We start from the raw sequence: 12,383 nt of genomic DNA on the forward strand, positions 1-12,383 counted from the left end.
TCACCTGCCAATGTTCATCATTTATTTCATAATCGAGGAGGCATGAACTAACTTGAAAATCTGTCACTTATCTTTCTATTATCCTGCAGCCCGTCCAAGAACACCTGTCATCTCACCTTCAGAGTTGGTTGAAGGGGTCACGACCAATTTGAAGTGTTCCTCCTCTAATATTGATGAAAAGACAAAAACCAGTCTAAACTGGTATGGTCTACCTGACCAGTCGGCAGAACAATGCAGTGATGATCCAACAGTACTCAGCAGCTGTCTCCGTTTCATCCCATCGTATCAGGATCACAACAAGATCATCAAATGCTCAGTCACCTACAGCGCATTCGCCTATTCTGACAAAGCCAGCATCACTCTCAATGTATCATGTAAGTTCCTCGTTAGAAACAAACTCAAGTGTTACAATAACCACACTGACGTGTCTCCAGTCAGAGATCTCCCCTGGCATTTTCTGCAGGCGAAAGAAAAATATGGTCGTTGGGTCAAAGGAGATGCGAGAGAAAGATTTGAGCAAAGTTTGCTTTTCAAGAAGGTTATGTAGCCAAGCAAACCTCATCTTTATAAATCACACATTCCACAACCTCAAGGTGTTCCAACGAATTCCACAACTGATTCGCCATTTTGAATTAAGAGTTTTCAACAGTTGTGAGATGGTCTCTAGATTAGAGTGGTGCTGGAAAAGCACAGCAGGTGAGGCAGCATCCGAGCAGCATGAAAACGTCAATTTTCCTGCTCCTTGGCAGACTCTGATCTCCAGCAACTGCAGTCCTCACTTTCGCCGAGTTGTGAGATGGAGACATACAAGTGCCCCACAAAAAGCAGTGCGACAATTGACGAGATCACTTGTGTTAGGTGTTGTGTAAATGTTGGTCAGGATACTCAGAGAAACTCCCCGCTCCAATTATATTTACCAAGACTGGTAGTCCGTGGTTTCACTCAAGTGAAGAGACAGGTAGAGGAACTTAACGGAGGAATCATATTAATGTTGGACCAATGGGAGTGAGAGTTGCAAGAGAGTGTCATGTGAGAAAAGGAGGGAGTTCAAATCATTGCATTATTGCTTATACTTTGCAGCACCTTCATTTCCCTGTGTAGAAATGAATATAGGAGTTGGGAGGTCATGTCGCAGCTGTACAGGACATAGGATTACCCTCTTTTCCCTTGGAAGGAATTAAGATCTCATGGATTGAGACTGCACATATAAGATAAATTCCGTTATGAAGCCATTGAGGTAAGGTAGCTCTCAAGAGTTGCCTTGTGGGAGACAGTGGTTGGATCTACTCAGTATTTACAGCACTCTGTTTTACTTCCAATTTGCAGGAGTAATTTGCTGTTTTTTCTCATCATCTTCTGAAACTTATCTTTACAGATAATTGCAGGGAAGTAAATGAAGGTGGGGTTAGTTCTGAAATATGCTGAAAAGTGCATTTTTGGTTGGAGCTGTTAGAAATCAGCAACATCCTTGGCCAGCAATAGGTCTTCTTTAACCTTCTGTCCTACGTCACTGTCCGTGTGAGGGATGATTGAATACAAGAGCAGGGTCTGCCTGAGCAGCAAGTCTGAGGGTTAAGGATGCAGGCAAGTTGCAAAGGAGAAGTGAAGGTTCATTCAGCGGGCACTAATATGGAAAATGGAAGATAAAATGGGGAAATGCAAACTTCTCCACTTTGGAAGGAAAAAGTAAAAAGAAACAGAATACTTTTAACATTGTGAGAGTTCAGGAAATGTCACTCAGAGGGAAGTGGGTGCTCTCACACGAGAATCACTGAATGTTCGAGGAGAAAGTGAGGACTGTAGATGCTGGAGATCAGAGCTGAAAATGTGTCACTGGAAAAGAGCAGCAGGTCAGGCAGCATCCAAGGAGCAGGAGAATCGATGTTTCGGGCATGAGCCCTTCTTCCTTGGATGCTGCCTGACCTGCTGCACTTTTCCAGCAACACATTTTCAGCTCAATCACTGAATGTTAGCATGTAACTACAGTATGAGGATAAATTCGGATAATAATTGATGGGTTAGTGTTTATTCTGTCCTTTGTAAATTTGGGGCCATCTGATGCTACCAATGATCCAACTCATATCAAATATCACTTACCAAACCCTTTCTCCCGTACCCACTGAGCTACATCAACTTACCTTGGTTTATAAATTCTCATCTTTATTTGCAACGCCCTCCATAACCACACTGCTCCTACCTCACGTATCTCTCCCAGCCCACAGATGTCTCAGTGATTACCTCCTGTGTGGCTCAGTGATTAGTCCTGCTGCCTCACAATACCAGGAACCCAGGTTCAATTCCAGCCTCGGGTGGCTGTCTGTGTGAAGTTTGTACATTCTCCCTGTCTCTGTGTAGGTTTCCTCCCCCAGTCCAAAAATGTGCTGGTGAGGTAAATTGGCCATGCTAAATTTTCCAGGGATGTGCAAACTAATTGGATTAGCCATGGGAAATGCAGGGATAGCAGTGGACCTGGGTGTGACGCCCTTTCGAGGGTTGGTATGGACTTGATGTGTCAAATAGCCTGGTTTCACTCTGTAATCATTCTATGAGGTTAGCAAACTTCAGTTATGGCTTCTATCATCCACTGTTTTAATGACTACATCTTTGGTAGCTGTGTTTTCAGATTCTAGAGTCCTAAGATATAGAATTATCTTAGTAAACCTTATCTTATCCCTTGTAACTTGCTCTTTGACCAATCTTCTGGTCATGTGGAGCGCTTTTCACATTTGGTTTTATTATGTTCTTGAGTAGCACCTTGGGACATTTTCACTGTGCTAACTTCCATATATAGGCGCAAGTTGTTATTTTTATGGATGTAATTTCCATTTCAATAAGGAAAGAAGCGTTGTTGCAACTAATTCTGTGGAAGGACATGGAGAAAGAGCTTCCAGACAGAAGCATTTGGAGGTAATGATCAGAGAGGGTTCAATCCTGCATTCTCTTGGTCAAGTTGGAGTTGTGTTGATTTTTTAGGAGGGTTTTTCACTGTAAGACCCAGAGAGGTTTCTCACTGCATCTTACTAAGTTCACCTTCTGTGGTGGAAATGTGTTGCTGGAAAGGCGCAGCAGGTCAGGCAGCATCCAGGGAACAGGAGAATCGACGTTTCGGGCATAAGCCCTTCTTCAGGAAGCCCTTCCTGAAGAAGGGCTTATGCCCGAAACGTCGATTCTCCTGTTCCCTGGATGCTGCCTGACCTGCTGCGCCTTTCCAGCAACACATTTCCAGCTCTGATCTCCAGCATCTGCAGACCTCACTTTCTCCTCACCTTCTGTGGTACCTATCCTGCTCTCATGGCACATCTCTTTCACAATTCCATTCCCATCTTACTGCGCATCGATCACCAATCACCTTGACACTCATGGGATAGCCACCAAAAGACCAAAATGCTTTGCACCAATGCCACCTTTCACCAGATGAACTTTGACAGTCTGGCATTGTGCCTCACCGGTAACGTAATGGCACAGCATAACCACACTGCTCCTGCCATGTGACTAGAATGGCTGACTTTGTCTTCACATTCAACCACATCTCTCACCCGATTCACAGCTTAATGGCCAGGTCACACTGTTTACCTCTCTGTATGCTGCAATATCCTTCCTAAATACCCTCTCTAAGTCATCGTGATGCTGTCCCCATTTTCCACTGTATACCTGCGTTTGTCATTCAGCAGTAGGGGAACACCACATATAAGTGAGCAATTGGGAAATTCCAGCTTTCATTGGCTACCAGCAAAAGGGAATACAACTAACAAACACACACATACACACACACATACTCACGGACATACACGCACGCGCACGCGCATGCACACACATACACACACACACCCACATACACAAGCACACACACACACACTCACGGACATACACGCACACGTGCGCGCACGCACACACACACACAAACACACAGACACACACAGACACAGACACGCATACACACACCCACATACACACACTCACTCCCACACCTGCACAGATGCCCACCCCCACACACATAGATATACTCCACACACACGCACTCACTCCCACACACACACACACACACACTCACACATACACACACTCTCACATACACACACACTCTGGCTGCAAATCCCTGCACAATGCTGACCAAATACTGGCATTGTGATCAACACTGATTTTATATTCCGTGGTCATCTGCTACGTACAGCTCTCATCAGATGGGTGTCAGTCAGGGTCTGTCTGGCTTGTAGTGCCCAACTCAGCTGTGTTTGTTATAGACATCATCAGCTTCCTCTTCCCCAACGTCCTCACCTTCCTCTTTCCAAAACTGTTTCCTTCCCCCCAACCTCCCCGCCCCATGATCTATCACAGTGCCCCATTACCCGCTCCAATTGTGCAGAGGACAATTTGCCAGGACAATGCAATGCTGTCTGTGCAGACTGTACTGGAAGATGGCCCACCCCTGACTGGGCCAAGCCACAGGACTAGAGCCCCATCACCTGCTCCACCAAACTGCCTGGTGGAAACATTGGCAGCATTGTTTCGGTGCTCTGCATCTGACAGGGGGTTCCACAATGCTCACAATGGGTAGGCCTTGCCCCCGGTAACCAGCCTTGTAAGGCACCCAGACCCTCAAACGCAGTAGGTATAGAGAATGCCCCAGAGTGTTGGAGTCATGCCAGCTGCTTGGGTAGAGGGGGCATATTTAGGAAGTGATCTCAGCTCACCTGGACACCAATGGAGTGGGACTCCTTCCTGTTGGGGAATTCCATTGCGTTGTGACACAGCTCTCTCAGCCCTATGTGTGTATACAGTCGATGGTACCCTGCCCCTGGGGATGTCGGCTATATTCCTGAATCTTATACGGCACGGGGCTGCAGCACTGACCCTGTCACAGGGGAACAAATTGAACCGGTGTGACCCTGAACAGAGACCCAACGGTCACTGTCCAGCTGCACCTGTGGGGGTACGACTGAGAGATCCCACACAGGTCACCCATACCACACTGGAAGGAACCAGTCACAGGGAGTGTCAGAGTAACAGTGACCTACCCAGGCACAGGGAGAGGCTGTCTTCCCTCCCCCTGCAGCCCTCAGGATCCACTCTAGCATCCGGCAGAGTTCCATCCCAGTGCCCTGGGACACACGAAGCCTATGTTGAGACTATATTCCAGGAAGCAGAGCTAGGATGGGAAGCCTCTGGTCCTCCTGCGACCTGCATATATCCAGAGGAGCTCTGCAGGTATCACCTTTGTGTGAGACCTCCTAAAACTCCAGTATGGCTCGTTGCTGATCCTGGGTTGGCATAGGCCCGAGTCCGACTGTATTCACCTTAAACTTTATCATAAAGTTCAACCACATAATTAAAAAGTAGAGGAAGCAAATAAAGAAGTGAGGCTAAACTTGTAACTAGTTTCAAGATTGACAGCAAAACCTTCTGTAAATATGTATAAGGGAAGAAAGAGCCACAGTGAACTTGGGTCATTTCGAGAATAAGGCTGGGGAAACAATAATGGGAACCAGATGTTAAGGACCAGACATGATCCCCTCAAAATACATTAAGATGGTGGCCTAGACTCTAACTTCTTCTTATTTTAAAGGCAAATGTGAAGTGCTGTGTTCCAGATACAATGCAACTGGTCAAACTACTCGACAATAGGCAAAACACAATTAATTTAAACACTGTTCAGAGAGTAGTCTTCTCTCAGAGAGTAGTAGGGGTGTGGAATGACTTGCCTACAACTGTAGAAGACTCACCAGCTTTAAGGGTATTTAAATGGTCATGGGACAATGGATGAAAATGGAATAATGTAGTTTAAATGGGCTTCAGATTGGTTCCACAGGTTGGCGCAACATCGAGGGCTGAAGGGCCTGTACTGCGCTGTAATGTTCTATGTTTTATGTACGAGTTAAAATGAACCCAAATAAAGAGGGACTTAGACTAACTTAAATCTATTGGAAGCTTAACAGAATAATAGACACATTACCTATTACTAATAAACTCTTCCAATATAGTAACGTCCCATGCTAATAAAGGAACATTCAGATACAGATTAGATTAGATTAGATTAGATTACTTACAGTGTGGAAACAGGCCCTTCGGCCCAACAAGTCCACACCGACCCGCCGAAGCGTAACCCACCCATACCCCTACATTTACCCCTTTACCTAACACTACGGGCAATTTAGCATGGCCAATTCACCTGACTTGCACATCTTTGGAGTGTGGGAGGAAACCGGAGCACCCGGAGGAAACCCACGCAGACACGGGGAGAATGTGCAAACTCCACACAGTCAGTCGCCTGAGGCGGGAATCGAACCCGGGTCTCTGGCGCTGCGAGGCAGCAGTGCTAACCACTGTGCCACCATGCCGCCCAAGATTCTCACTTGCAGTTCTCCCATCCAGGAGGAGAAAACATCAAGAGGAAATTCAAGAGAGTAACTGCCAAGAGACATTCACTGAAGGTCTGTTGTGACCCCAATATCTTCTGATGATACTGAAAATACCAAAACTCAGAACTATAGATCTGTGAGAGCTGGTCACACCCATTCAGGCTGGATTGAAAAAAAAACCAAGGCCTCCCAATCTGTTTACTCAAGTGATCTTCGGTAGATGGATTGGAACCTGTGCTTTACAACCTCTTCAAAATAAAACAAAACAAAATAACCTCTTAAATTGACAACATTGTAACACAGGCAAAGCAGCAGAGATGAATAAATACTTTCCATCAGTCTTCACAGTAGAAGATACTAATAGCATTCCAAAATTACTAAATTGTCAAGGCGAGGACAGGAAACAAATAAAATAATCATCACAGGAGACAAAGTGCTCAGAAAACTAATAGAGCGAAAGACAAGTAAGTCCATTGATCTATCTAGGCAGATACATGAATGTGCAGGGAGCAGAGGGATGCAGATTAGATTCCCTACAGTGTGGAAACAGGCCCTTCAGCCCAACTAGTCCACACTGATCCTCTGAAGAGTAACACACCCAGGCCAATTCCCCTAACTATTGCACCTAACTCTACAGGCAATTTAGCATGACCAATTCACCTCACCTGTACATTTTTGGGAGGAAACCGGAGGAAACCCACGCAGACACGGGGAGAATGTGCAAACTCCACACAGACAGTCACCCGAGGCTGGAATCGAACCCAGTTCCCAGGCGCTATGAGTCAACAGTGCGAACAACTGAGCCACTGTTCCTTGGGAAATAGGCAACAGGTTTAGATAGAGGATCTGGATCAGTGCAGACTTGGAGGGCCGAAGGGCCTGTTCCCGTGCTGTAATTTTTTGTTTGTTCTTTGATCCTGAACAGATGCGTCCCAGGACACTAAAGAGCAGAGATGGTAAATGTTCCAGTAGTAGCCTTCCAGGCATCCATAGGTTCTGGGACAGTCCCAGAAGATTGAAATACTGTCATTGTAACACATTGAGTAAATAAGGGAAGGAGACAATGCACAGGTACCTGCAGGCCAATTAGTTTAACATCAGTTATTGGAAAATTGTGAGAGCCTGTCAAAAAGGATGTAATCGCAGATCATTTAGAAATGGATAAGCAGAGTCAGGATTGGCTCACGAAGGGGAAATCATGACTGACAAATTTACCAGAATACTTTGAGGAGGTAACAAGAGGGCTAGATACAGGGGAAATAATCATTGTTGTTTATTTGGATCTCCAGAAGGTGTTTGATAAGATGCCACACATTGAGCTACTTAATAGGAGCCCCTGGTGTTGGGGTTCGTGGATGAACATGGATAGAGGATTGGCTTACTCATAGAAGACAGAGAGTTGGAACAAGGTGGGGGGAGGGGGGGGTGCATTTTCAAGATGGCAACCAATAACTGCTGGTATGCTATAGGGATAAGTTATAGCGCTATTAATCGCTTACAACAACATATATTCATGACTTGGAAAAAGTGAATGTATTGAAGCTAAGTTTGTGGATGACACAATAATAGATGGGAAGGCAGATGGTGAGGATGACACAAAGAGTGAGCGGGTAAAAACTGGGCAGCTCCAGGCCAGAGGGATTTGGGAGTCCTGCTCCATGAATCACAAAAAGCTAACATCCAAGCTCCACAGGAAGCAGGGAGGGCAAATGGAATGTTGGTCTTCATTTCAAAGGGAATGGAGTATAAATGTAGAGAGGTTTGGCTAAATTATACAAAACATTAGTCAAACCATAACTGGATACTCTGAATCAGTTTGGCCCCTTCTTTAAGGTAAGGCAATCCAGAAAAGGTTCACTCAGCTGATACTGGGTCTGGAGGGACTGCCCTATGAAGAAAGCTTGAATAGGTTGGGCCTGTACGGGAATTGGAATATAGAAGCAAGAGAGGTGACCTGATAAACATACAAGGTTTTAGTTTAGTCATTCACAGGATGTGGGTGTCAACCACTAGGCACAGCATTTATTACCCATCTCTAATGTCCTGAGGGGCAGTTCAGAGTCAACCACATTCCTGTGGGTCTGGAGTCACGTGTAGGCCAGACCAGATTTCCTTTACTGAAGGACATGAGTGAAATAGATGGGTTTTTCTGACAGTAAACAATGGTTTCATGGGCATCATTAGACTCTTAATTCCAGAATTAAAACAAAATTAAATTCAAACTCCGCCTTAGCAGAATTTGAACCTAATTGCCCAAAGCATTATCTGGGTCTCTGGATAAATTGCCTTGCAATGATACCACTAGACCATCACATCCAGCTCAGAGTCTGACCAGGGGAGTTGCAGAGAGACTGTTTCCCCTTGTGGCAGAGTCTAGGACCAGATGGCTTAATCTCAGAATAAGGGGTCGTACATTTAAGACAAAGATGAGGGGGAATGTCTTCTCTCATAGGATAGTAAATGTGTGGAGTTCTTTCCCACAGGGGGCTGTGAAAATTGTTTTATTAAATATATTCAAGGCTGAGGTTGACAGATTTTTAATCACTGAAGGATAAAGGGTTATGGTGAAAAAGGCAAGAGAATGAGTTGAAGATGATCAGATCAGCGTCGATCTCACTGAATGGTAGAGCAGACTCGATGGGCTGAATGGCCTACTCCTGCTGCTGTGTATTCTGGTCTTCGGAGCCTAAGCCCGTTTGTGAGCAGGACACTGTCAGCAGGCTTGGGATGACTCAGCTTAAAGATCATGGAGTGACAGCCCGAGTCGCATAAACCAACAGAGCTCAGAATAAAACAAGGTCCCTCCGGCCCCATTACAAAAGCGTTGGACACCATTGGTTGCAATGAGACAATAGGAGTTACTGAGGCCACATAGCTGGCATGGGTGTTACATCATTGTAAATAACATGCTGCATTTGTAAGCTTATGTTCACTTGCACTGTTTGAAATCCTACTGTCTATAATCTTCGGACAGTTGAACCTGGTTAGCTCAGACTTATATACAAGTTGAGAAGTCTCTTCAGACCTCCAGCAGAACGTACAGTGGCCAAATGTGGCTCATCTTCCACAAGCAACTGATCCCTTGACTGCAGATAGCTCAGATGTCAGGGGTCCTGAGGTTGAGACTGCAACCAAGGAACTTGCAACTTAATGTGACATGGAGGTGCTGGTGTTGGACTGGAGTGGACAAAGTTAAAACTTACACAACACCAGGTTATAGTCCAACTGGTTTATTTGGAAGTACTAGCTTTTGGAGCACTGCTCCTTCATCTGGTACCTAGTGGGGCAGGTATATAGGACACAGGATTTATAGCAATAGATCAAAGTATCATACAATGGATGTGATGTATTAGATAAAACTAGATTGCTGTTCGGTCTTTAATCACTTAGAACGAGGGTGCAGGTTTCAGTTTATTAATATGAAAATTCCAGAATTACTTTCACGTCATATTCCCCAGATGACTTAAGGTTTTATCAGTCGATAAAAATGATGACAACTCAGCTCAGATAATACAGTAAAGGTGTGAGGTTATAGTCTGTCTGTATCCCAACCTGGAGTCACACTGATTTCATTTCCAATGTAGAAATTTATAAAATGTTACATGGATTGACTGCTGACGGATTGTGTGTTTTTTGAACAAAATAGAAAGTATCTACAAATACAAATCCGCAAATGCAAATTCACCCCATGGACTTATATGTGTGCGTGTAAGAGTATGCGTGTGTGGGCGACAGTGTGTACATTTGTGTGTGTGAGATTGTGTGTTTGCATATGTGCATGCTTGATAGAGTGTGTGTGTGTGGGTGTGACGGTGTACATGCCTGTGTGTGTGAGAGAGAGAGAGTGTGTGTGTGTGAGTGTGTGTATATGTGCTTGTGTGTGAGAGTGTATATTGTGGTGGAGAGCACTGGCATTAGACACAGCACACAGGAAATATGCTCAGGTCTGGCCTGCACACATCATTCCGCAGTGTGACTGCTTCTTAAAGATGTCGTCAGCCATGTTTAGAGGAGGGAGCCATTGTCGCTGAGTAGCTGTCCATTTATTTTGTAGGTGCAGCAGGTAATTAAGAAGGTGAGGGGAATATTGTCTTTCATTGCTAGAGGGATGGAGCTTAAATGCAGGGAGGTTATGTTGCAGCTCTTTCGGGTACTGGTGAGGCTGTGCCTGGAGTACTCTGAAGGAGAAAGTGAGGACTGCAGATGCTGGAGCCAAGAGTTGAAAAATGTGATGCTGGAAAAACACAGCAGGCCAGGCAGCATCCGAGGAGCAGGGGAATCGATGTTTCGGGCATAAGCCTGAAGAAGGGCTCATGCCTGCAACGTCGATTCTCCTGCTCCTCGGATGCTGCCTGGCCTGCTGTGTTTTTCCTGGAGTACTGTGTACAGTTTTGGTCTCCTTACTTGAGAAAGGATGAACTGGAACTGGAGGGGGTGCACAGGAGGTTTACTAGATTGACTCTGGAGTTGAGGGGGTTGGTTTATGAGGAGAGATTGAGTAGACTGGGATTATATTCATTGGAATTTAGAAAATTGAGGGTGCGGTTTTATAGAAACACATAAAATGATGAAGAGTATCAATAAGATAGAAGCAGGGAGGTTGTTTCCACTGGCGGGTAAAACTAGAACGAGGGGGCATAGCCTCAAATACCAAGGTTTGCCCTCCTGATTAGTCTCAGGTGTCTGTGGAAGTGATGAAGAGCTGAATGGTGTCTACGTTGGTCTGAAAGCAGCCATGAAGATGGGCTGAGGCTGGTGGTTTACAAATGCTGACTTGTATTGATGAGGATAGTGGCCATGCAGCATAAGGGGACAATGTTACGGAGAAGCAGTTGGCTGCTGACCAGGATCAGCACTCAGTGGGCTGTAGACACTAGGTACCCAGACAGTTCACCTGTGAGGAATTGGTGGGGTCTGGTCTCCCAGTAAAGAGACAAAATGGCAATGAGATGTAAACAGGGAAGTAAATGATTTACAAAAGCATGAGGAAAAGGAAAAGGTAATTGTCACTCAAGGGTGAGATTCTGAAATCGCCATTTAAGGCTTGAGGGGAAAAGATCAGGAAATCTTTTCTCAGCGTTGACAATCTGATTCTTTTTCAAATCTCACTCTATTTTATCACCATACCTGCCATTGCTCTTGTCACACTGGGTGGGGGATAGCTCTGCCCTCCCTCTTGATAAGATGGGCTATATTTTAAACTTTAACCCCCAGTCCAATATTCCTCAAACACGAGAAGTAGTTTCTATCTCCCCTATCTATTCGTGTTAATGACATGGAATCTTCAATCTGATCACTCAGTTTGATTTTTTATATTCATTTAGAGGGTGAGGATGTCACTGACCAGGCCAACATTTATTGCCATCCCTAATTGCCCAGAGGGCAGTTGAGAGTCAACCAAGTGATTGAAGTGAATTAAATTTTAGAGAAAGTGATGTTAATTTGCATAATCTTATCCGATAACCCTTGGAGACAAGGTGCTATTCTGAATGCATCAGAAGTGCACTCCCTCTGAAGTCTTAATGTCATTGCCAAGGTTGTAGCAAGTCCTGCTCAGGGTATTGTAGCTTTTGTTAAAAAAACACACAGGGCACAAGCATTGCTGGCTAGACCAGACATCAGTTAAGAGTCAACCGTATCGCTGTGGGTTTGGGGTCATATGGAGGCCAGAAGCTTCCTTCTTTCAAGGACGTTGGTGACCCAGATGAAATTTTCCTGCCAATCAGCAATGGCTTCGCAGTCATCATTGGACTGGAAATTCTGAGATTATTGTTAAAAATCAAATCCAACCATCTCCCACAGCCAGGTTTGAACACAGGTCCTCAGAGCAATTACCTGAGTCTTTGGATTAGCAATCCATTGTTAATGCCATTAGTCCATTGCCTCTCCTCAAGCTTGCAATGCTGAAGCTTGACATCTATGTTGTTGTCTGCCAGTGATCCTGGTATGAGGGCCTTGTATTCTATGAGCCTTTTTGATTAGTTTCTGCACCACTTTGTGACAGTTTAATGATTTATGTACCTGCAT

At 45.0% G+C, this 12,383-nt stretch overlaps 1 protein-coding gene across 5 annotated transcripts in view; it reads left to right on the top strand.

Moving 5' to 3' along the window:
- The window catches only part of LOC122556803 (sialic acid-binding Ig-like lectin 13), an 89,992-nt gene that overhangs the window by 32,494 nt on the left and 45,115 nt on the right, over positions 1–12,383 (top strand). For all 5 annotated transcript variants that reach the window (XM_043704007.2, XM_087995484.1, XM_043704005.2 and 2 more), the window contains exon 4: positions 90–374. In XM_043704007.2, the coding sequence (XP_043559942.2) occupies positions 90–374 (285 nt within the window). The remainder of the gene's footprint in view (positions 1–89; positions 375–12,383) is intronic.

Source organism: Chiloscyllium plagiosum, unplaced genomic scaffold (genome assembly GCF_037043375.1).
Source record: "Chiloscyllium plagiosum isolate Xiang-an unplaced genomic scaffold, Cpla_swu_hap1 HiC_scaffold_16, whole genome shotgun sequence".
In the NCBI taxonomy this organism is placed as follows: Eukaryota; Metazoa; Chordata; class Chondrichthyes; order Orectolobiformes; family Hemiscylliidae; genus Chiloscyllium; species Chiloscyllium plagiosum.